Genomic DNA, 25,514 nt, shown 5'->3' on the forward strand with positions numbered 1-25,514 from the left:
TGTGGAGCGAATAGCGAGAGCACGTAGATCCTTCGCACAGCGGCTCAGGAATTAGTGTATCGGTTTACGCAAATCCACTAAGCTGCGCCATTTGCACAGGAGCAATCGGGTTTTTGTGAGGTCCCTATTTGTGGCGGCGTCCATTTGCTGCTGCACAAGTGCTCACAGAAAGGGGGTTGATTTTGCACACCTCGGGCGCCATCTTTTTTTTTCCACCTGCACCACCCGTCAGCGGGAGCACGCCTAGCCGTGTGAAACACGTAGAGAACATTGCAAGGGAAAACGCTTCCGAAACGCGCTGACAAAGCGAAAAGCAGACCAAAAACCGAGCGTTGGTGCGTGAGTGGCTGGGTCCGAAGCGCGCTACCACTTGTGCGAGTCAACTTTCTGTGTCGGAAGCATGGCTGCAAACTTCCTGCGCGCTGGCCAGCAGCGGCTGACCCACTGTGCCGAGCGAACGCTGGTGGACGGGAAGGACAATCGGAAGGCGGCCGAGCTGTGCGTGGAAGGAACGGAATGCATTACGATAACGTGAAGCGCTACATGGATGTGGTCAAGCTGTACAACAGGAGCATCGCGTACTCGACCAATGGCTCGCAGCAGCGGGCGCAGGCGTACTGGGAGCGGTCGAAAGTGTGCGTGAAGCTGAACCGCTACGCCGACTGTCTGCAGAACATCCGGCTGGCGCGCGCCACCGACGTCCCGGGGCTGCTGCGGCGAAAGCTGGACCAGTCGGAACAGTGCGCCCGGGGCATGCTGCTGAGCGTCAGCGACGACGCGACGCCCGGTTCGAGCCGGCATGGGGTGGCCCCGCTCAAGCTGAGCTTCCCCGCCTACGAGAATGCGCCGCGCGTCGCCAACTGTCTGGTGATGCGGCGGAACCTCCGGTACGGCCGGTACCTGGAGACCAACCGGGCGCTGAAGGTGGGCGACGTGGTGCTGATCGACAGCCCGTACGCGTCCGTGCTGGAGCCCGACTTCTGCTACGCCCGGTGCGACCATTGCCAGCGCCCAGCGCCCTTCACGCTGATCCCGTGCGAGCATTGCACCAAGGCGATGTACTGCTCCGAGGACTGCCTGAACAGCGCCCGCACCCAGTACCATCACTTCGAGTGTGCGCTGGTGCACCATCTGGCGGAAACGACCGGCGACCCGCTCGTGCTGCTCGCCTGGCGTGCCGTCGCCCGGGCGATCGGTGCCTACCGGTACAACCTGCGCACCTTGAAGCAGCGCAGACATCTGCTCTCCCAGACCGTGGTGAATCCGCTACTGCTCGACTGGGTGCACGGGCAGAATATCGCGTTCAGCGCGGTGCACATACTGGCGTCGCTCACCCGGGCCCCGAACGATCCGGCGGAGGTGCGTGCCGCCCAGCTCGCGTGGGAAATGCACTGCCATCTGGTGAGCAAACCCGAGCTGACCGCGAACTACGACCCGGACAACGTGCCGTACCAGTGGGTGGGCGAGATGTGCTACCAATTCCTGAAGGCGATGCAGTGCAACGCACGCCCGGCGCAGCTGACGCGCCGCGACGAGCCCAAGGGCCGGTACCGGGCGGTGCCGTTCGCGCTGCGCTGCTACCCGCTGATCAGCCTGCTGAACCACTCCTGCGCACCGAACGTGAAGTGCTTCGATTTGCGCGACGGCCGCTGTGCCGTGGTCGTGATCCAGCCGATCGCTGCCGGGGCCAGCTGTTCGGCAACTACGGGTAAGTGTGCCCCCCCCCGCCCCTTTATTGAACACATTCACACCGTGCCGTACTAATTTCGCCTTTTCGGTGCAGGTACGATTACTCGGAGACCGGTCGGGACGAGCGGCGGGAGGCGCTGCAGCGCGATTACGGCTTCACCTGCAACTGCAACGCGTGCGAGAACAACTTTCCGACCGCTGAGCCGTTCCATTCGAAGCGCGTGGATACAATCCTGCGTACCCGGGACATGTCGACAGCCGCCCGCAATATGGCCAAGCTGCTGGCGGAGGTGAACGAAGGCGTCGGCGATGGCAGGGTGTCCCACCAGCAGTTGGCAGAGCTGGAGCGTTACTTTGAGCTGCTCTACTGCGAAGTTTTGAATTGAACCTTTGAACTATTTGGACATTGTTGGACGCGGGCAGGAGAACATTCATTTAACTTATTTCTAGCTTAAAGACGCAGCAGGAGACGATGGCGAGGGCTGCCTTCGCGGTGCCTTACGATTGCGAAGATTCGAGGATAGATGCATCGCCAAATTTGTTGTTAACGGCAGCTCGATTGCTCAACTGATACCCAATTGCTCAACTTACCTAATTGTAACTTAACTGAATACACTGAACTATTAGCGAATGCTGTAATCCCATGTAACCAGGGTAGTTGAATAAAATTGGTCCCGTACTTTCGACGACCATCTTCATCTTTGCAGTTTACAATTTGTTATTTGACTTCCATCTCTTGTGATGTTATCTTCAGCGCGATGTGGGAATTTAAAAATCCTATTAGAAAAAAGACACAACACATTTCCGATTTTAGGATTATAAAATCCGACAGGAGTGGAAATGGTGCTAATTCTCTTGTTTGGATCCTATGGGACACTGAGCGAGGCCAATACTGTAAGACACACTACTGCCAGTTTCTGTGTGTCAATTCATTTCTTTAGTATCACGGTATTGCGCCGCAGTCTTAGCTCTTCATCTGGCTTCTCAAACATAGCGCTGTAAATTACGAGAGTGCTTTTAAAACAAATAGCCAAAGGGGGGGTTTTTTTCGCACTGCTGCCCAAGTGTCTGGTGCCATCGAGTCTGCTCCATTGTGTCCCGTGCCGTAAGCCACTTACTTCGCTTTGCCGTTTACGTGCACGGGAAATTGGAAAGCCCACCCGCACACGCTACCACTTCACAAGCTCTCTCTCTCTATCTCTCTGGGGCCTCGATGCGCAGTGGTATTGAGTGTTACACTTGAACGGTTTGTCAAGAAACGTGTGGCGTGTCCTTATTTTGCTCTCCCCGTTGCAAAGAGGATCATTTCGCGGAACCATTCTCCCTCCCTGGACTTTCTTTAAAGGCGCAGAAGAGGAAGAGAAAGAAAAACACACACACACACACACACACACATGCATTGGTTATGACGCTTTGAAATAATAGTTATTGTTGTTTTCTTTTCTTTATTTTAGGTTGCCCTCGCCAAGTGTAAAGGTGTGATTGAATTGTGGTTCTTTCCTGCGAGTTAAAACACTCCCACACACACACACACACACACACACACACACACATGCTCACCAGTCCATGCGTCCTGAAGAGGACGAACGAAAGATGTCAAGAGCATGCTGCTGCTGCTGCTGCTGCTGTTGAAGCACATGAATAGGAAGCACCTCACTCGATATCCCCTTGTGGTTCGGCGAGTTGAAGAATCACTCGACAGCGGTTGATACGATCGGTGAACTGCTCGCGGGTGAATCACCTCTGTACCAGCTTTTGCTTGGAGTGTGGAATGGTTTTTTTTTTATTTTACTTCTTGTTACCATTTTGCAAAGCGTGCAAAAAACAACCCGCTACTGTTTGGCACATCAACGCTGTAAGCCCATCGACGTGCGTTTTTCGTCGTTTTGCTCCCGCAAAGTTGGTAGCGGAATGTTTAGCTTAGCTCAGGATCTGTTCTTGTTTTAAGCAAAGTTTTACGATATTAATTTAGTTTTTATTGAAACTTAGAAACTGTAAAGAACTTGCTTGCTAGGTTATAGAGCGCTAAGGTAAAACGTCAAGATGTCGATAATTATTTACAATTAATTTTGTACAGTAGCGTGTGTGAGAAATAGCTTTACCCAACGAATCAGCGTGTTACCGTTGTACCGAACCATCCGGAAACGGTATTGTCCATACAGTTGGAAAATTGTTATGTGTTCAAAACATAGCGCAAACTGATTCTACTAAAAATGACCTCCGCAAGCACTTCAAAACCCAATCGACAAGTACATTGTTGTAACATTTTTTTCGATTCGATCCAACAATTAATCGTTTGAAGGCATATTGGTGTGTGTGTGTGTCGTCTGATCGCGTAGCGTCAGGTAGTGGCAATAGTTCCTGCTATCAACCTGCAACTGGACTAATTGGAATGAAAGTTATTCAAATCAGTAGTTTGTAGTTGTATTTTTTCTAACTTGATTGCAAGTGATGTCCACCAGCCCAACACGGGTTGGATGTTTGTGATTCATACAAATTTGCCATTCAACTTAAATTTCTCGGTAGTTTTTATTCATTTATTTATATCTTAATTGTTTGTCTCAATGGGCTTTGTAATATTTACTTTAAACTAGGGAAGGAGAATTGAGGGATAGGAGAGATGAGTGTTGAGAATAGATTAGGAAGAATCCAATAGGAGAGCACACAAGTGGGATAGAGGATGGTTAAAATCCAACAAATTGCAGTACTTGTTGAAGGACGCACACGCTTTAAGCCACGGGTCGTATCCTAGGCAAAAGCATAACGCATACGAGGGATTCAAATGGGAGGTCAATGCATTCAATCAATTTAGTTATTAATTAAGTTTGACAATAGCCATGCAGGAATCTTCGGACTGCGATACGTGAGAATTTTCTTTGCATCTTCTCCTATCTTGGCAGTCCGAACGAATCTGACTTGCCACGGTCGGAATTGGTTTTATTTATACTCAATAAGTTTCGTACATTTAGTTTTGGAATGTGTTTTTGTCCTAATTAACCGTAGAGTTCGGCATACCCGGGTATTCCATACATTTTGTATGGAGAATGACGTTTCTCTTCTTCCTCTTTTCGTATTGTGCATATTTTCGAGTCAAATTCAAGTGATTCCAAATTTAAAAAAAAATACTTACACTTACACTGTTTAAAACTACAATTTATGCACCAAAAAATCAGAAATTAAAAGTTGGGAGGCTACGGAAAATTTGAGGCCAATAAAAGCAATGAATCAAAAGTTATTTCAATTTAAAGTTAAAAAAAATACCCGCGTATCCGGTTGCCAACTTAAAGGTTAAAGGTTATTGATATGAGGTGCAATTTATACATTGTATCGGAGTGAGGTGTCTGTCATTATGTGCCTATGCTTGCGCTTTTAGTGTTTTTACGAAGGTTCTGGAAAGTATAAACTGTTCTAGCTAAAGTACAGGTGCGTTCGTCGATCTTTACGATCTGATGTAATATAATGAATGTGATTTGACTTTCCGTAGTGTGTTACAGATATGCTACATAACCATACGCTTAGATCCTTTGCAGAGAACACTCCATTTAACGTTGCTCCATCTAAACTGCAAGTAAATAGTATTTTATCTGATCTACTGCAGCAGGAAATCGCGTTGCATTTTGCGGGACAGAGGATCAAGGGTCCTCAAAAAAAAGAAAATTTTTATCTGATAGGTTTTTGGTGGTTTTGTTTGGATTTTATGAATGCACAATATAACACAAAAGCACTTAACGGCTGAATTGAAAACTGCAGTACAGGCGTCCCCCGAGTTACGACCCCCTCGAGTTACGACGATTCGCAGATACGACGATTTTGATTTTGACAGTTAAAAGTTGTCATTGACAAGAAATTGATGTATTTTTATGAATTTCTGGGCTGATAATCGTTATACACACATTTCCAAAGATTCCACAATTACCCTATCTTGAATATCTATATTGTGTACGGCTTTTAAAATATAATTATTACATTATCGAACATTATTTCAAATAAAATGCACGATATCATAAATTCCAACTCTTCAAATTCGGTTATAAACTTAGTATTCATAGATATTCGACATACGACTTTTTCGACTTACGCCTTGCTTTGGGACATTTTTTTGGTCCCAAATACAGTCGTATCTCGGGGGACACCTGTAGTGGACCGACAGGCATAACCTAACCATAAGCTAGATTGAGCAAGTTTTTCAGAGTGACCATATGTTGTTCTATCGAATTTTGATCGAATATCGGTTTACAATTGAGCCCACTAAAACTCAAAATTTCTAACTCAAAATCAAAAATAAATTCTAAGTATAGACCATTCAACCATAAAATTGGAATTCAATGAGTTTTGATGAGTGAATAAAAAGTTGATATGTTGTTTTTACAGAAAAATACCGTATTTGCTTTAGAGTTCCTACCGATAACCTCTAAAAACAAATCTGGTCACTCCGCGCCAGCTGAGTCTGCTGAACAAATCTGCTGAAATCTTTCGAAACCAATTTGCATTTGGTCGTCTTTCTAAACTAAGGGCATTTTATATGGAAATGAACCAAACGATGAAACTCTAGACTTACCAAATTTAAGTTGGTCTTCCTTGTCGCAGCTGCCCTCGGCCTTGGCCAATTTGCTGCAACATCCTGACAATATCTAAATTTGCCCTCTATTAGATAAAATAGACAATACAAACGATACAAAACCCATCGAATTCGTCGTGATCCTATGGAATAAAGTCCCACTGGTTTTGAGTGGCGGACAGTACGAGGGATTCAAACAGTGATGCAGCTCGGCAGTTAGAAGCGATCGAGCGATAGGACAGATTCTAGCATTTTTTTTCCAAAACCCTGCGAAACATCCGTCTGCCGGGTATTCCGTCGTTTCGTAAGCAATGTTTATGGTTTTTTTCTTCGCTTAATTTCGATCTCAATTACAGGGTTTCCCACGATTTATTGGTTGATTTCCATCAATTTTTGATGGGTTTCCACATTTTTTGGTGCGTTCCCAGAATTTTTGGTCCAATTGTATTGATCTCCAATAGGAAATTACCAATAAATTATGGGAATGAACCAAAACTCTTGTAATACTGGCTCCACTTTCACGGTACTGAGTGTAGAACTAGTATTTCTCTTTTGTTTCTGTGCGTGTAATGAAGCGTAAAGCACTGTAGGAAATGGTAGGAGTAATATTGTTTATTTGAAACCAGCAACAAATTGTCTTTTTAAACTTTGAAACCAAAATTCGCGTAAAACATGTTACGAGCCGGGCTTTGTACCGTGGAAAAGGCTAATGGGATACGAATGGTCCGCCAAAGGATGCTGTGCCTGCTTCCGAACCTAGAGCACGCGCTCGTCAGCCGCACTTAATGCAGGCGGCATAGCATTTAAATCGAAGCACATCGGGCCACGCTCCAAACGCCAATCCACTTTTCGGGGGCTGGAATTCCCCGAACAGCATGTGTTCTGGTTGGATATCTTGTGTGTGTGTGTGTGTGTGGTAGCGTCATGGTGACGAAAATCGCCTGCCATACAGCAGAATCTGCCAATGTGCCCACCCTAACTGGGGTTCTTTCCCAGCCCCCAGAGCACAGCCAGAGCCGAACAAGTGCATAGCGATACCTTGCTGCAGCGTCCCCGGGAAAGGCTTACCATTTCCTCCCCCTTCCCTCGGGTCCCGGGACCCCTTCTCCGGCCAAAGACAAGATGCATGCGAATTTGCGATACTCGAATCGTTCAGCATCGCGGACAATCGTGTCGCTTGCCCGGGCTTGCCTGGCAGGCAACAGAATGCGCTCAAAGCCACCCACCTCCTTTTCCTTTGCTCCTACACGTGAACTGTGAACACGTACGGACGGTGCATGCAATGTGTGTGTGTGTGTGTGTGTGTCCGAAACACCCTTTCTCTGGCGGGCGTTCGAGCGAGCAACACCGAGCAAAATCGTTCGCCCTTTTTTTCTTTCCTCGCTTTTCGTCTGCCACTTTTGTTTGCGGCCAATTCCAGCGATATGCATGAGCCCCGGGTGGGGAGGGATGAATGGTCGCTTCTCTTTTTTTGGCTGTTGAGTGTGGTCGTGCGCTGCCATCTGCACGTCGCACACCGGGCGGATACTGGCTGGCACTTTCTTCCAATTTCAGCAGTCCATATTCAACCGAGCGTGTGCAGCAAATCGAGTTTGCCGTGTCGTCAAGAGCGGCACACACACACACACACATACCGGTGTATGCTGGTGGCAAAGACAAAGCCCGACGGATCCGAGGTACGTCCAAACAACGAAACGGAAAAAAAAAGCGAAGCAAACTGAGGCGCTAGGTGGCTGCTCGCCCTCGGACGGTGCGCTTGCTTGCGCTCCGTTGCACTGGCTTTGGTAGCGGTTATGCATGCGTCCTGTAATGCGAAAAGTGTGCTGCTGCTGCCGCCTTGCACTACCGCCCTTTTGCTGCGCTACATTTGATTTGTTAAGGCAAAGCTTTGCGGTCAGTTTTTGGGCAAAACCCCATCCTGTCAACGGAAATCATATGCATATTGCATATCCCGCCCCGTCGAACGTGACCGTGTCGCCTGCTGGCGGTGGCGGTGGTGCGCTGTTGTTCGTCCCGCAAACGAGATGCAAAGTGGCGCCCCTCGATTTGTTACGGTCGGTTGGGCCCGCGTTGCCAGAATACGAATGCGCGCCCGTCACAGCACAGGCCGGTGGTTTTGCTGTGGACTTCGTAGGGTGGTTGGTGTTGCTGATGTGCATTCGATTTAATAGCTGGCGATATGTTGCGATAATCAGGCGTCTCAAATGGATTGTCTCAAGTGGAGGTTTGAAGCCGCCCGAAAGAGACCAATTTGTGGGCGAAAAGGCTTTCGTTTGTAAAGCTTTCTTAGAGCCGCCACGCTCCGTTTGGGGTGGCTAGCATAGAACGCAGCGTACGGAGTGGGAGCGAAAATAATCTCATAAATTTAATGCAACGAAGAATGTGGTTTATGTTAAGAGATAGATTGAAGTAAAGGTAATCTAGCGTACAACTGAGTAGTGTCGTCGGATGCTGTACCCATCGACAGGGAATGTACTCTGTGCAGAGTTTTTCCATTCATTTTGCAATGTGTGCCGCATGTTTTGTCGCTCACGAAACTCTCTTTGACATGTAGTACGTATTTGGCCACTGTTCACTGTTTTCTTTCACCCGTCCGAGTTCAATTTTGACAGCCCTATGGAGGTGCAGGCCTGCCTACGTTTATTCTCCACAGTTTTGCACATTTCATGCACAAAAACGGAAAGGGGAGAACTCAAGCTTAACATCGATGTGTCATTTATTCGTTACCCGTTTTATTCATCAAGTAATTATCAATTGAAAATTCACTCCCAAAAGTTTGTTTACGTTTCGCTTCAATTTGACAGCTCGCGCTCTGCACCGTGGTTAACGAAATGTAAACAAACCATGTAGGGGAGTACATTTTCAAACGCTATCTAGTTAACCTACTTATCCTGCGCTACAACTGTTTTGCAGTTTTGGCCTGCCCCAATAGTGTCCCGAAATCGCTCACGGACTAGCGCCTTCCTCTGCCAATCCGTTATTCCGGCCTTGATCGTGGACGCCTCCACGCCATCTTGCCACCTTAGTTTGGGCTTACCACGTCTCCTCTGTCCTTGGGGAAGGCCTACAATGCTAATTATTCAATTATTCCCCTAGCTCGTTAGTGGTGAAACGACACGTTGTAAAGCTTGAGTGCTCTTCTTTCCGTTTTTGTGAATGAAATAACTGTTGGAAGTCATGCCGAAGAACCCTGTTCCTATAAACCCTGTTCCTCTGAACGGTGTTTCCACGCCATAATATGGCTAAGACATTGAACTGTGTTTTAGCTGTCATCGAGCCGCGCTGACAGCTTCCGTGTGTGGATAAAATAGATGTGAATAAAACGTGGATTTGCGCAACAGAACAAATTGGTTTGTCCTCTTTTGTTTTACTCAGCGAATGATTAACATTGACTGCGTTCAACAGGTTATGGGCCCAGCAAGTTGACTCAAAACAAGAGTATTACATTCAGCTGAAAGAATCGGCCGAGAAGAGCCGGATAGTGATTTCTTTTCACATTGTAAAATCAGTGCTGCTACGACGTGAAAAATGAGTGAGACAAAATTCACAATCGATAAGCTAAATGGGAGCAACTGGCAAACATGGAGTATTCGGATAGAAATGCTTCTGAGTCGAGAAAATTTGTGGGATGTTGTAGAATCACCCATTCCCCCAGAAATCGAGCGCACCCCGTTTTGGAAGACAACAGACCGAAAAGCAAAGGCCACAATAATATTACTAATCGACGATAGCCAATTACCACTGGTGAAGAATTCCGTGTTTGCACACGACGTTTATGATAAATTGAAAACATACCACCAGAAAACGACACGATCTGTTCGAGTATCTCTTTTGAAGAAATTATGTGCGACAAACCTGGCAACACAAGGTAACGTGGAAGATCACCTGCGCATTTTCGACGATTTATTCGACCGCCTCGAAGCTGCAGGTACAGCATTAGATAAAGATACAAAAGTGTGCATGTTGTTGCGCAGTTTACCAGCTTCGTATGATGGTTTAGTTACAGCGTTAGATAGTCGTTCAGACGAAGACATATCTCTTGAAGGAGTAAAATCTAAACTTATCGATGAATATAATCGTCAAATGGAAAGACGAGAAGGTGAATCTTCTAAAACTGAAAAGGCTATGCGATCTGCTGAGGGTAAGCCATTCAATAATCAATTAGGTGGTGGGGTACGCACATGCCATTTCTGCAAGAAACCAGGCCATTTCAAGCAGAATTGTAGGAAATTTTTGGCTATCAAGAAAAATGAAGAGCAATCTACTAGTGCCGGTAATAATTCCGGAAGAGCAAAAGCAGCACAAAGCGACTCGCGAACAATAGCGTTCACGGTGGGCAGAATAGAAAAGTCGCATAGCTGGGTCATCGACAGTGGCGCTAGTGCGCATATGACCAATAATCGATCATTTTTTACATCATTAGATGAATACGAAGGTGGATTCATCACCATGGCCGACGGTAACAAATCACAAATTCGTGGCGAAGGAAAAGGCATTATACAGGGCATTGATGGTTCCGGCAAAATAATGCAAATCGAAATGAATGATGTTAGATTCGTACCCGGGCTCTCTACTAATCTTCTTTCTGTCGGGAAATTAGCACAAAAGAACCTGGAAGTGACATTCAATGAAAAGGGATGTCAAATTGTGAGTGCCGGTGGTGCAGTGGTAGCTACAGGATCTATAAACTGTGGGTTATATTTTCTAGACGAGGTAGAAACCTCGATGACTGCATTACTGGTAAAACACAAAGCAGATTGTCAACATCAATGGCATAGACGGCTTGGGCATCGTGACTGGTCAGCGATTGAGAGAATGTATAGAGAAGATCTAGGAACCGGAATAAGGGTGAGTGATTGTGGTTTAAGAATAACATGTGAATGTTGCATGAAAGGTAAATCATGTAGATCTCCCTTTCCAACCGTCTCTGACAGAAAATCAAACAAAATTCTTGATTTAGTGCACACCGACGTATGGGGGCCATCGAAAACTGAAACACCCAGCGGTAACCGTTACATGATGCACATTACTGATGATTTCAGTAAATATACAGTTACATACTTAATGAAAAACAAATCTGATGCAGTAGAAAATATTAAAGAATACGTACGATGGGTAGAAAACAATTTTGGACGTAAGCCTCGGGTTATTCGTTCAGATGGTGGTGGAGAATTTAATAATACAGAACTACGTAAATTTTATAAAGAAGAGGGTATAAAGCCACAGTACACCACACCATATTCACCTCAGTCCAATGGTGTGGCTGAACGTAAAAATAGAACTATCACTGAAATGGCTACCTGTATGTTGCTGGATGCAAACATAGACAAGCGTTTCTGGGGAGAAGCCGTTCAAACAGCTACCTATCTTATAAATCGGCTTCCGTCGAGAACTGTTCCTAAAACACCTTATGAATTGTGGTGGGGTCGAAAGCCAGATTTGAGCCATATTCGCCTTTTTGGAAGTCAAGCGTATGTACATATACCCGATGTAAAACGAAGCAAGCTCGATCATAAAGCCCGAAAACTAACGTTCGTTGGATATTCCTTAGAACATAAAGGATATCGTTTTGTTGATTTAGAAACTGATGAAATCACCATAAGCCGAGATGTTCGTTTATTGAAGATAAAGAAGAAACTTCGGAAGAAGTTAATATTGAATCATTGTTGGAGGAACCATCAGAAACCAGTAATGATCAAACGGTTAAGGATGATTCTAATGATGAATTCACGGATGCTGAAACTGATATTCAAACAACTAAAGAACAGTTACCACCAGAAAAGAGAAAAGTAAAACTACCTAAACATTTAAACGATTATATCCTTGATTTAGCCATGGGAGTAGCAGCTTGCGCGAAAGAAGAACCAGTTAATTACCGCGAAGCAATGAAAGAACCAAATTGGAAAAATGCAATGGAAGAAGAAATTAACTCTCACAAACAAAACAATACTTGGGAACTCGTACCATTTCCAAAGGGTAAAACGGTAATAGGTTCGAAATGGGTTTTCAAAATTAAAAAGAATCAAGATGATGAAATAGTTAAACATAAAGCCAGACTGGTCGCGCAAGGCTATAAACAACAATATGGACTGGATTATGAAGAAGTGTATGCACCAGTTACCCGTCACACTACCTTGCGAACTTTTCTCGTAATTGCTTGGAAGCAAAAGCTAACAGTACGTCATTATGATGTCAAAACCGCATACCTTAATGGAATATTAGAAGATGAAGTATATATGCATCAACCACCTGGGTTTGAAGCTCAAGGACAGGAGGAGCTAGTGTGTCGATTGAAACGTAGTATATATGGACTACATCAATCAGCTCGTTGTTGGCATAAGACGCTAAATGAAGTACTTACAAATTTAGGTTTCAAATCCTCTTTCGCAGATCAATGTTTATTTGTCAAGTCGATTCATGGTGGTCAACATATCTTCTTATTAGTCTATGTGGACGACATACTGATCGCAGCAGCAGACGAAGTAAAGGCCAAGAAGATATACGATCATTTAAGTAAGAAATTTGAAATTAATTGCTTGGGCGAAATACGTCATTTTTTAGGTATGGAAGTGATATGTACTGATGGAATATATGGAATTCGGCTTAAACAGTTTATAGAAAAATTACTAACGGATCACGGAATGCAAGAAGCTAAAGTTGCTAGATCACCAATGGACCCTGGATACCTGAAACAAAGTGCCAATGCAGAGAATTTCGAAGATGCTACAATGTATCGAAGTCTAGTGGGTGGATTGCTATATCTGTCCGTTATGACCAGACCAGATATTGCGGCGTCAGTAGCTATACTGGGCAGAAAGTTTTCATCGCCATCGCAACAAGATTGGATAGCTGCCAAACGCATACTTCGTTATCTAAAAGGAACAAAAGAGTATTTCTTGCATCTTGGTGGATTCAAAAACCAAGGCCTGATCGGATATTCCGATGCCGATTGGGCAGGCGATTCAGAAAGTAGACGTTCAACATCTGGATTTGTATTCACGTTTGAAGGTGGTGCAATATCATGGTATAGCCGTCGTCAATCGTGTGTGACATTATCAACTATGGAAGCTGAATATGTTTCACTTTCGGAAGCATGCCAAGAAGCAATGTGGCTAAGGCAGCTGATTAAAGATTTTGGAGAAGATCAATTGAACGCGACTACAATCAAAGAAGATAACCAAGGTTGTATCGCCTTTGTAAAAACAGACAGAATAAGTCGGAAATCGAAGCACATCGATACCCGAGAGCGGTTTATAAGAGAACTTTGTGAGAAGAAGGAAATTGTTTTGGAATATTGCCCTACGACTGTCATGGTTGCAGATATAATGACTAAACCATTAGGTCCGCAGAAACATGACATGTTTCGTAAGATGCTGAAGTTAGAATAACTGAGGAGAGAAATTCTTCGACATGAGGAGGAGTGTTGGAAGTCATGCCGAAGAACCCTGTTCCTATAAACCCTGTTCCTCTGAACGGTGTTTCCACGCCATAATATGGCTAAGACATTGAACTGTGTTTTAGCTGTCATCGAGCCGCGCTGACAGCTTCCGTGTGTGGATAAAATAGATGTGAATAAAACGTGGATTTGCGCAGCAGAACAAATTGGTTTGTCCTCTTTTGTTTTACTCAGCGAATGATTAACATTGACTGCGTTCAACAATAACTGCCTACATTCTTTGCGGGACGTTTTTTTGACTTCAAGATCAGGGCCGTATGGCCTCAGGAACAATTCTAGGAACGGTTTCGTGTGGAGATCTGTTTCAGAATCGGTATGGGTTGAGGAACAGTTCCAAGATCACTATGGGTTCAGGAACAGTTCCAGAATCGGTATGGACTCAGAATCAATTCTAGGAATGATTTCGTGTGGGAATTAGTTCCAGGACCGGTGTGGATTGAGAAACATTTCCAAAATCACTATGGGTTCAGGATCAGTTCCAGGATCTGTATGGACTCAGAATCAATTCTAGGAACTATTGCGAGTGGGAATTAGTTCCAGGACCGGTGTGGGGTGAGAAACAGTTCTAGGATCACTATGGGTTCAGGAACAGTTCCAGGATCGGTATGGACTCAGGATCAATTCTAGGAACGGTTACGTGTGGAGATCATTTCCAGGACCGGTATGGGTTGAGGAACAGTTCCGATGTCACTATGGGTTCAGGAACAGTTCCAGGTCCGGTACGGGTTGAGGAACAATCCCACAACTAGTACGGCTTAGGAATCGGTTTCAGTATCGGTTTAGGTTCAGGATCAGTTCCAGGAACGGACTTGGTTCCGTATCAATCCCAAGACCGGTATGGGCTCGGGATCATTTCCAGGACCGGTATGAGTTGAGAAACAATTCCAAGATTACTATGAGTTCTGGAACAGTTCCAGGTCCGGTATGGACTCAGAATCAATCGGTATGGACACAGAATCTAGGAACGGTTTCGTGTGGGAATTAGTTCCAGGACCGGTGTGGATTGAGAAACAGTTCCAAAATCACTATGGGTTCAGGATCAGTTCCAGGTCCGGTATGGACTCAGAATCAATTCTAGGAATTATTTCGTGTGGGAATCAGTTCCAGGACCGGTGTGGGTTGAGACACAGTTCCAAGATCACTATGGGTTCAAGAACAGTTCCAGGTCCGGTATAGACTCAGAATCAATTCTAGGAATGATTTCGTGTGGAAATTAGTTCCAGGACCGGTGTGGGTTGAGAAACAGTTCCATGATCACTATGGGTTCAGAAACAGTTCCAGGACCGGTATGGAGTCAGGATCAATTGTAGGAATGATTTCGTGTGGGTATCTGTTCCAGGACCGGTGTGGGGTGATAAACAGTTCCTACATCACTAAGGGTTCAGACTCAGTTCCAGGATCGGTATGGACTCAGGATCAATTCTAGGAACGGTGTTATGAAAGGATCATTTCCAGGATCGGTATGGGTTGAGGAACAACCAGGAACAAGGAACAGTACGGCTTCGGAATCGGTTTCAGTATCGGTTTAGGTTCAGGATCAGTTCCAGGAACGAGTTTGGTTCCGTATCAGTTCCAGGACCGGTATGGGTTCGGGATCATTTCCAGGATCGGTATAAGTTGAAAAACAGTTCCAAGATCACTATGGGTTCAGGAACAGTTCCAGGACCAGTATTGACTCAGGATCAATTCTAGGAACGGTTTCATATGAGGATCTGTTCCAGGACCGGTGTGCGTTGAGAAACAGTTCCAAGATCACTATGGTTTCAGGAACAGTTCCAGAATCGGTATGAACTCAGAATCAATTCTAGGAATGATTTCGTGTGGGAATCAGTTCCAGGACCGGTGTGGGTTGAGAAACAGTTCCAAGATCACTATGGTATCAGGATCAGTTCCAGAACCGGTATGGGTTGAGGAACAATCCCACGACTAGTATGGCTTCGGAATCGGTTTCAGCATCGGTTTAGGTTCAGGATCAGTTCTAGGACCGGGTTTGGTTCCGTATCATTTCCAGGATCGGTATAAGTTGAGAAACAGTTACAAGATCACTATGGGTTCAGGATCAGTTCCAGGACCGGTATGGGTTGAGGAACAATCCCACGACTAGTATGGCTTCGGAATCGATTTCAGCATCGGTTTAGGTTCAGCATCAGTTTCAGAACAGGTTTCGGTATCAGTTTCAGGACAGACTCCAGTGGGGTCCAGGATCATTCTTATGACCGGTATGGGTTTGGGATCAGTTTCAACACTGATATTGGCTCAGAAGTAGTTTATTTTGATGTGCCTCTTGAATTTAAAGGATACCTGGGAAATTGGGTTGTTTTTTTTTTTAAATCAGACCTGTAGTTTTTATATTCTTGCTCAAATTATTTCATGCAACTCTGCTCTTGGACCAAATGAACTAATACATTTAATGCTTACAAAATACCCCTGACAAGCGAGCGACGTACCTGCGAATATTTTGGTGATTGATGAGTCCCCCAAAAAGATTCAAAGAAACACACCTTCTGTCTTTCGTGACTTCAACAATAATTTAACTTAGCTTATTGAAAAAAAAACCATGTACAATTCCTCCCCCTTTACTTTACCCTACAAACGAAACGTTAATTAGTGCAGGCCTGTAAAAGGCAACAGTAGCATCGCATTACCTCGTGCGGAATTTCGCAGCTCGAGTGTAATGTATGCGCGTCGCTTGGTTTCGGTTCCCGCTCGCGTGCAATAATTATCACCATTTCGTATTCATCTGCATGCGCCCGGCATTTGCTGCATCCGTCTTGGGGCCGGCCGGGACACGCAGCTGCCTTCTGCCCCTTTCGAGTGTGTATGTGTGTGTGTGTGTCCACCGTGATGCACAGACTACGGGGGAAGCGGCCCCACGCCGAAGTTCGTGTCGAAGTGCAGGCTCATGTTAAAGAGGTGATGCCGCATATCTTTCCGCCGCAACACACACACACACACCCACACACTACGGAGCGTCCAAGCTCTTATGCTTGCCTGCACGCTGCCATTCCTTGCGCGCGTGAAGCATGTCTGAGCCGTAGTAGGTGAGCACTCGGAGTGCTCGCGACAAGAGGGAGCGTTGTCTTTTGCCTCCCGAGCGCCGGTACTGGAGCTAGCAGAAGTGACCTCTCGAGTGGGCCCACGAGTTCTGCATTGTGCTGCGACACTTGGTCGCGGTAGAGACGGTATAAGAGCAGCACACAGAGAGAGAGAGAGAGATAGAGAAAGAGGGAGGCCGGAATTTCCGGAATATACTCAAGACGCCGTGACTTAAACTTTTCGCCAAGATGTGCAGCACTTCAGCGTCGTCTCCAAGGGAAGGGTTCGAACGCGGAACGGGTTACATCCGGCGACTAATTCAAAGTGCAACGGTTCGAATCGAATGGCCGGCGTGTTTGATGATGTGAAAATCGAGAGTGGTGACGTACATACACTTGAGGAACAAAAAAAAACAAGTGAGGAACTTTGCATTGAAACAGGCAAATGTTTCTAGACATTCAGGTCCACGCCCCAAGGGAAGCGGGCGAATCGGGTTGAGTGGCGAGGATTTTTCCACCCCGAAAATCTATCCGGCTGACCCACGCAGTCGTCGCTCTTCGCGCAGCGGAGTAGGAAGCTGCAGGACGCCGCGAGCATACCATTTACGTTTGGGTGTTTTTTATTTTTATCGTTATAGTTATGGTTATTACATTTTGTTCGCGCTTATTAACATATTTATTATTTCCCCCGAGTCTTTCTGTCGCGCAGTCTCTCTCTCTCTCTTTCTCTTTTCAGCTTAAATTTGTACTCTTTTCTTCCTGCTCGAGAAAAGCAGAAGCGGCAGCAATTCGTATGCATTCGCGAAAATAAATTTGGGCGCTAATCGACATCGTTGTAATGTTTTACATTGCATTTTCCCTCCCCCTTTCTGCTGGTTTCTCTTAGTGTTTGTGTGCGCAAGGGGTTTGCTCGCTAAATTAGTAGCTGAAGCTAGCAAGCAGGAGTGGAGCGAGCGAGCGGAAAAATGCGACAGCCAGTGGAAGCGTTACGGGTAAATGAAAAATAATTGGCCCAAGATTGGCCGGATAAATTGGAAAATGGGGGAGGGCGGGTAACCCTATTTGGGGACCGAAATGAAATGCAAAATCGCTTCCGCGTCCGCCCGCGTAATCGCTCGTCTCGGTGGTGTGCAGGTGCAGACACACACACACACACAATACCCGAAAAAGGTGACTGCGGGTGCTTCTTTGTTCTGCTGCGGTGATTCCGTTTGCGCCGAGCGGAAAGAAGGCGACCAAACTCCTCACACACGCAGCAGTACGGGGTGAGCTGGCCAGCTTGTAGACACCTTGCAGACTTGTTGAAAAAACACACACACACACACAGACAAACAAGGTTCCATACGTGCAGTCTCGCCAGTGAAGGTTCACTTTTGCCCTGCACATTGCATATCTTTTGGCGCTTTTGAGTGTTTGTTTGGCTCGAAATTTGCTATAAAAGTGAATGTCAGTCGCCTGAAGGTATGCAACCTCCCCCGTTTCCTTGGCCTTCGAACACTCTGTGCTCTGGGGCAGCAAGCTTGTGTCCGGTGTTGAAATCGGCGCGGAAGGAAGGATAGTTTATGCTCGGTGGAACAGAATGTAATTTCGTTTCTGCACAACCACCGCGGCGCGGCAAGCACTCATCTTGCAGCGTCAGAGTGTGGCCCGGCTCGGAAACCGGTGTCATTCGCTCGGCCCGGGTTGCAAGTGGTACGACTAATCGGAAATGTAATAACAGCCCCGGTCGACAGCAACCGCCAGCTGGAGCAAATTTACTGACTTACAGCCCTGCGGAGAGGTTAATCGGTGGACCGGAATGGGTGTGTTGCGCTGTGTTAAGCTGCCGCAATCAGCCAGCTTTGCATGCTGTAACGTTTGGGCGTTTGCATTAACTTACCTTGGTGGGGGGGGATTTTTTTCTCCTCTTTAACTCACCATCAGTGATACTCTCGACACACAAACACGCTCGCATCTTTTGTATAAAAATTTATTTTGTTTTTCCGGGTTTCACTTTTAGCATGACGGAAGGAGAAAACATAAAATCAACCTTTACACAATAATGGCAATAAGTTAGATATGCTGGATGTTTTTTTTTTCTTCCCTTACTTTTGTTTTTGTTTGTGTGAGGTGTATGTGTATGTGTGTGTGTGTGTGTGTGTTTGTTTAACCGCATTCTAAAACCAAATGCGCCTGTTTTTTTGTTGTTGTTGTTGTTGCTGTTTCCTGTTGCTATTTTATGGTTTGTGTTTTTCTTCTTTGCTTTCTGTTTGTCTTTATATGACTTTTCTTCTTTTTTCGTCTTCTTTATTTGCTCCTGTTTTCTTGTTTGAGTTGGGTTGAAATGTTTTGTGTTTCTTCTTCTTCTTCTTCTTCTTCTTCTTCTTTTTCTCTCTCTTCTTCTTCTTCTTCTTCTTCTTCTTCTTCTTCTTCTTCTCCTTTTTCTTCTTTTCATCTTCTTCTTTTATTCTTCTTCTTCTTCTTCTTTTCTTCTTTTTCTTTTTCTTTTTCTTCTTCTTCTTCTCTTCGTGTGAATTTAAAAATGTACTCTATCTAGCTATATCACTACGAAAAGTGGATATACTTTCATCGCCGCCCCATTGTTTTCCGCGTGTGTTTCGTTTTGTCACTAATTGTTGTAAGAATGCGTTTTTCTGTTGTTGTTATGGTTTGTTTGTCTGCATGTTTCGTGTGTTTGTTTGTTTTGGTTGTTCGTGTCGTTCGGTTGGTTTTGCAATTATACTTAGCAAGCTTCTATAATTCCTTCGTTATCTAGACATCTTCGCTTATACATGTAAATGGTGACGCGTATGCGCAAGGGTGTTGTGTGTGTGTGTGGATGTGTGTTTTTAATAATACTCTTTCTCCCTCTCCTTCTCTCATTGTAATTTTCTATAATTTTCACTCTAGCTATCTCTTCCGATATGACTCCACATGGGTAAAGCGGGCGCATCACCAGCAGGTGGGGGTGGGGAGGGGTCCAAGGGAGCGGGTCACGGAGGGGAGGGGGGATGTGATGGGTAGTAGAAAGAGTTTCGAACGTTTTAATAAAATGCTGCCGTCGCGGTCACACCCGGCAACGGTAACAATGCAGTTGGCAGAGGAGTGTGAATATGTTTAAGCGGGCGTAGAGGAAGCTGGCGATCAAAATGGATGATTTGCTAGGTGCAGTGTTTGCCATGCTGCGGTGCTGGGATATGTTTCGTTCGAGTTTTGCTCCACCCACTGGGGGTTCGGTGTAAACCACACTTAGCAAAACAGTGCTTCGGCGATTCCTGCTTCGTTGCGATCCGTCACACGCCTGCGATATCACTAAAAAATAGCACGGTGGTTTCCTTTTTAGTACCGTTTGGCTTCCGTGTTATGCGGCAAAATAGCTTTCGTTGTGTTGTGAAACAATTAGCTAGCTGCGAGCGAAGTCCAATGTTAGTGCCGCTTGAAAGGGAACGCGGGAACATGAGGGGAGCAATGATATGGACCGTGATGTGGAGCGTGACAGGGAGAGGTTTCCCTTAATAAAATCCTTGTTAGTCAGTGTGATACAGGGGTTTTCAAGACAGTTTCGAATTATAAATTTTTTTTTATAAACCGCGTGCAAGAAGTAATTTCACTTCTGTCTGACATTTCATTTCCATCATAATAATTTTTAATTTCTTCAGCATGATTTTCAACACGTCTCAAGCTGGACTGAGTTCGACAGTTCTTTGTGATGTGTTGAACAATATGTATTAAAAACTGAAAATTTATTATGCAGCAAATACACCATTTGACAGCTGTTGAAAAACATGCTGAAGGTGGTGAATAATTATGTACACATTCGAACATGACTAGGAAACGCCTGTATTCTACATTACACTGATATTTTATCACCATCATGCAGAGTTTTCCGAGTCAATTTCCAATGCCCACAAGAGCAATTCATTGCTTGCGGGATGATTTTCAAAACAGCTGTCAAATATTGCATTTGCATCACAATAATAATTCAGTTTTTTAACATAATTTTCAACACGTCTCAAGTTCAAGCAAGAGTTTGTCAGCTGACGTGTCAGTTTTGTGGTGTGTTGAAAATCATCGATAAGAACCGAAATTTCATTCTGATGTGAACATTCGGAAGTGACGTGGGAAACCCTGCAATATTTTTTTATTTATTCAGCATGATTTTGCAACACTTCAACCGTCCTGCTGCTACCGTTTCTTCACCAAAATTTGAAGCCGGATCTCATCATCTCGTTTACTGTTCAGTGTTGAAAATCATACTGAAGAAGTTAAAAAGCTATTATGACGAAAATGAAATGTCAGAGTGATGTGCAAAAACTTCTTGCACGTGGTGGAAAAAAAATGTTTACATTCGAAACGGACTTGCAAAACCGCTGCAAGGAAAGAGCGTTACTCGTAGTTTGAAGCGTTATTTTTTGTTCGAACATGTAACGCAAGTAAGTAATGTAACGCAAAACAACAAACGTAACGTTGCACCTGTCACGGTATTGCGTTCATTTGTTTTGGGGATTATGGTGACGTAACCAAAACCAATCAGTGTACCACACCACACACACACACACACACACACACTTACACACAAACAAACAAACATGCAGGCACACTGATTCATGATATGCACAAACTGGATGCGATGGATGGCAAGAGTGGCGGAGTTTCGAACGAACAGAAGCGATGGCATTTACGGCGTTACGGCTAGCTTCTCCAGATAATAGAGTCTTTACGTTGGGCTCAAGCGCTTACGATAACGATATATATATATATTTTTTTTTTATATTTATATAGTTAGTATTTTTGGACTATATTAATATTAACAATGCTACCCCCGTGCACTCCCTTTCCTTCTGGCGAGGGCGAGAGGGGTTTCTTAACTAATGCTACAATCTTTGTGTTTGTCTTTCCATCTTCCACCTGCGGTTTAGGCGTCGTACCATAGATCAGAGGCTACATCTTATCAGCGTTTTTGTTCGTCTGCTTCTCTTTTTTCATATTTTTTTTTTCGTTTGGATATGTGTTGGGTTGCACGAGATTAGAAAGTTTCGGGGCTTGAGAAGTGAGTCTTTCACTCGTGGATATGTGTGGTTGTGTGAGCGAGAATGATACACAGCGAAGCCACGTGAAGTGAAAAGGGGTACAATTGGGCTGTGAGAGTGTTTGCACAAGGCAAGGCAAGGTTTGTGGCGATTCACTTGATATTGCAAACGATCGTCAGCCGATGCTACGAAGCGCGCAGCGTCATCGTTGATCCCATCACAATCACAATCACACGCAATGGTATCACTATTGGCGCCACTGCTTTGTAATATCGGTCGGCGTCGTTTGTGGCCATTTCGCCAACCTTACCTTTCAAAACCTCTATGCATGTGTGTGTTTGTGTTGTTGCTCGTCTTCCACGTCCCATTTGTCCTTCCCCGTTGTGGGTGGCTGGATGAATGAGAGCCGCTCCTGCCTTACAAGTGGGTGGAAAAAAAAAACATTCCCCGCCACCGCTCGTTTGCATGCGACGGCAAAGAATAGCAGTTTGTATGTGTGTTGTTTTTTGCGTGCGTGTGTGTGAGAGTGTGTGTTTGCTTGTTTGCTTCGACGCGATTGTGTCGATAATCGATGTAAGTAAAGCTCAGTTCTTAGATTATACGAGGATTAGCTACCCTACTATATCAAGGAGAATTGTTTTTTTTTTGAGGGGAAATGTGTTTAAAACTGAATTGACAAGTATCTATGCGGTTCCCTCCCCCCTGCCCACTGCTCCAGCTTAGAGGAGGGACCGATCTCTCTCTCTCTTTCTTTCGCTCGGTTTACACGTGTGTCGCCAGTACGCCCGGTTTGATGGTGTTGCTGGAAGGAAGAATGAACTGTCCCGGAGGGCTGTTGGGCTGCTGCTGCTGCTCTCTCCCGACCGTACCGCCCGCGATCGATGGCGCCTGGGAGAGCTGCGAGCTGGCCAGCGACAGCGAGCCGGACTGGGTCGAGCTCGGGCTGCTCGAGCCGGTCGCTAGCAGGGCGGCCGAGTTGGTGCCGTTGCCGGTGGTGGGGCCGGCCGCCGCCGGCGGCAGCCCCAGCCCGAGCAGACAGTTCTGGTTGCGCGTGGCGCTGTACGGTGGTGGGGCCGGCGTCGCGGCCGGATTGGCCGTCGCCGGCGGGGGCAGCTGCATCGGGCTGGGGCCGCGCCCGTGCAGCGTCCCGTAGTTGGCGCCGAACCGCGTGTCCAGCCCGAGGTGGCAACCGAGCATGGGATGGTCTGGGGAGGGAAAGTGAGAGGATACACAAAATCGGGAAGAATCGGTTAGATGGTTAGTTATAAGAAGTAAAAAAAATAAAAAAATAGCAAAAAGTTATAAAAGTCATGCGTTTGCAAGCTGTAAGGCGCTTCACAATAAGAATATTTACAATAGGAATAATATTTATTTAAATTTTTTTTTTATATATTGTACTTATAAAAGATATGCTGAAAAGCTTGCTGTAGTAAAAACAAGTTACTATACAAAATTTTACAACTTTAATCCGTACTAAACCAAATTAAACTATTTCTTTCCCCCTTTCATGCAGAAGCGATGGAGGCGCCTGGTGGTTCACGATGTTATGGAGCACTTCCAATTGGATTAGCTAGACATTTCCAGCTAACTTTGGTCATAGCATTTATCTGAATATCTTTGCTGGTTTTTTTTTTGTTGTAAAGAATGAATTGAATGAATAACATCAAGTAATACGTTTAGTGCAAAAAAAAGATATTTTTAAACAAAACAGTCCATTTTCTACAAACGGAAAATCATTCTCAATGGCTCAATGGCCAATCGCTTTCCAACCCAGCAAATGATCTCAAGCTGCAGGGCTTGTACAAGCTAGGGCCAGGAGCCTGTGTGTATGTGTATGTCATCTTTGGATGGGTTGGGCGATGATTTCGCTTCATTAAAATCACACTCGTCTTCCTGTGTCCGCGGACAACCCGCAGTGACAATCCGAAACCGGCTGTCCCATCTCACGGCGTCTAATTAAATTACTTACACGCATCTTGGTTCAATTTGTGCAAAATACACCCACCTTTTGTGGATTGACAGCTGTCAGCCCACCGCCAAACCGAAAGTGTACCCGGTGTACACTGTTAATTTATTAATTAAATCAGAAGCCCCGGCACAGTCGTCCCTAGTTGCATCCATCAATTCCAAAGCCACTGGACATTCCCTTTTCTCTTCCCACCCCCCTCCCCCCCTATCACTCCGAAAAATTGGGGCCGAGCCGAGGGGTTGTAAAGTCCGCCGCAGGGCAGCAGCAGCTGGCAGTGGGCGACGAACGGACGGAAGCTTTAAGCAAAACCTTGGAAATGCAATTTTCGGTCGCATGTTGCAAACTTTACGGGTGGCAATGCACCGCCCCCCCCCCCTCCCACCCCATCCGAACGGGCCGGCACTGGTTCTTGAGCCAAGACAAAGGAAGTATGTTTTCTTAAACTGTGAAAACTAATCACAAACTGCGTTAATGCAAATGCCACAGTCCCCGGAGGGAGGGGGAGTGCCTTGAGAGTTTATTTATTCTTTGCATTCTTATGGTGGGATGGGCGGGCGGGGTTCGGAATGGTGCGGCAAGCTACGAGAGCGGTTGTACTTTGCCGGGCTGTGTTTTTGTTTGGCTCCGTACCGGCCGATGGTTCCGGTTCCGGCGGGAAAAAGGGCAAACTTTCTTTTTGTACTGGTTGGTGATTGGGTGGGTGTGTGCGTACCCTTTTCTAAAACAAGCGCACAGTGCAAGTTATGTAGAGAGAGAGAGAGAGAGAGAGAGAGAGAGAGAGAGAGCGAGCAAGAACCCTCCCCGGGAGCAGCAATAAATTCAAGACAAACACAAATCTATTAGTTTGCTTATGCCTCTCCCCCCCCCTATAACCACCTCACCAGCACTCTTTGCCGGCTCGCCAGTCGTTGTCGGTACGCGTAACAGCGATACGGCCGGATTCCGCCGGAACAAGCACATCGAACAGGAAGGAGGGCGAAAGGGGACTCGGTTCGTTTGCTGAAAGTCAAACGGATCAAATCGTTCCGGTGGCCTCCTACACCCCAATCTCCCGCTTGCATGAGCATACTTTTGCGGTAAATCAGTGCAGCCGCCCCGAGTACGCTGGACAAATGTTTAAATGTGATCCGCACACACACACACAGAAGGGAACGGGGCAAAAAACCGGGTGTGGTTTGCACATCAAACTTTGCCTTGCGGGCAAAACCGAGCGTAGCTCTGCGCAAATTGGCCGAAGCAATCCAGCCCATTAAGGCACTGTGTTGCGGCATCGTTTTGGGTTTTTAGTTCTTCTTTTTTTCTGTTTTTTTCGGTGTAAACTCTTGCGCGGACAAGGTCGCTTCGCTGTGCGGGCGGGTGGGCGCAAAACTTACTCATTAACCCGTTCGGGATGGACGATACGCTGCTCTGGATGCTGGGCAGGGCGCCGCCAGCGTCCGGCGGGGCGGCGGGCGTGCGCTTTCGCGTGAGCGTCATCGTGCCGGTCGGCAGCTGACCGTTGGCCGGCGGCCGGGCCGGCGGTTTGGCGGTGAGCGCGTTGCCGATGCTGTTGCTGCTGCTGCTCGCCTTAAACTGCATCAGGTGCTGGGTGGGCGGGCTGTAGTCCCGGGCGTAGTTGACGTACGGGACGTAACCGTTGTTGTTGTTGTTGTTGGTGGTGGTGCTGTTGCCGGTGCTGCTGGTGCTGTTGCCGCCGGTACCGGTCGGGCCACCCACCTTCGGGCACTGCAGGTGGCTCAGCGAGTCGGAAAAGTCTCCCGAGTATCGGCTACATTTGTTGCATAAAGAGAGAGAGAAA

General features: G+C 46.0%; 2 protein-coding genes across 2 annotated transcripts in view; one reads left to right on the forward strand and one right to left on the reverse strand.

Annotated features, from left to right (window-relative positions):
- Positions 1-516: 516 nt before the first annotated feature.
- On the forward strand, positions 517-2,381 carry LOC121589391. Its single transcript, XM_041908296.1, has 3 exons — positions 517-1,591; positions 1,672-1,708; positions 1,784-2,381. The coding sequence occupies exons 1-3, from the start codon at positions 517-519 to the stop codon at positions 2,073-2,075; spliced, it is 1,404 nt and encodes a 467-aa protein (XP_041764230.1). The 3' UTR covers positions 2,076-2,381.
- Positions 2,382-22,093: 19,712 nt separating this feature from the next.
- Positions 22,094-25,514, reverse strand: part of LOC121589398 (irregular chiasm C-roughest protein-like) — a 200,434-nt gene continuing 197,013 nt past the window's right edge. Inside the window, exons 10-11 of the mRNA XM_041908310.1 lie at positions 25,090-25,484; positions 22,094-22,952 (exon numbers count right to left, since the gene is read on the reverse strand). Coding sequence (XP_041764244.1) covers positions 22,510-22,952; positions 25,090-25,484 — 838 coding nt within the window. The 3' untranslated portion in view covers positions 22,094-22,509. The remainder of the gene's footprint in view (positions 22,953-25,089; positions 25,485-25,514) is intronic.

This window comes from Anopheles merus, chromosome X, assembly GCF_017562075.2.
Source record: "Anopheles merus strain MAF chromosome X, AmerM5.1, whole genome shotgun sequence".
Classification (NCBI taxonomy): domain Eukaryota; kingdom Metazoa; phylum Arthropoda; class Insecta; order Diptera; family Culicidae; genus Anopheles; species Anopheles merus.

Bases quoted from the DNA above. Each gene is read 5' to 3' on its own strand.
- LOC121589391 (XM_041908296.1), top strand. From the start codon at position 517: ATGCATTACGATAACGTGAAGCGCTACATGGATGTGGTCAAGCTGTAC. The intron at 1,592-1,671 runs GCCTGCTGAACC...GTCGTGATCCAG, and splicing joins GCGCTGCTACCCGCTGATCA to CCGATCGCTGCCGGGGCCAG. The intron at 1,709-1,783 runs GTAAGTGTGCCC...TTTTCGGTGCAG, and splicing joins CAGCTGTTCGGCAACTACGG to GTACGATTACTCGGAGACCG.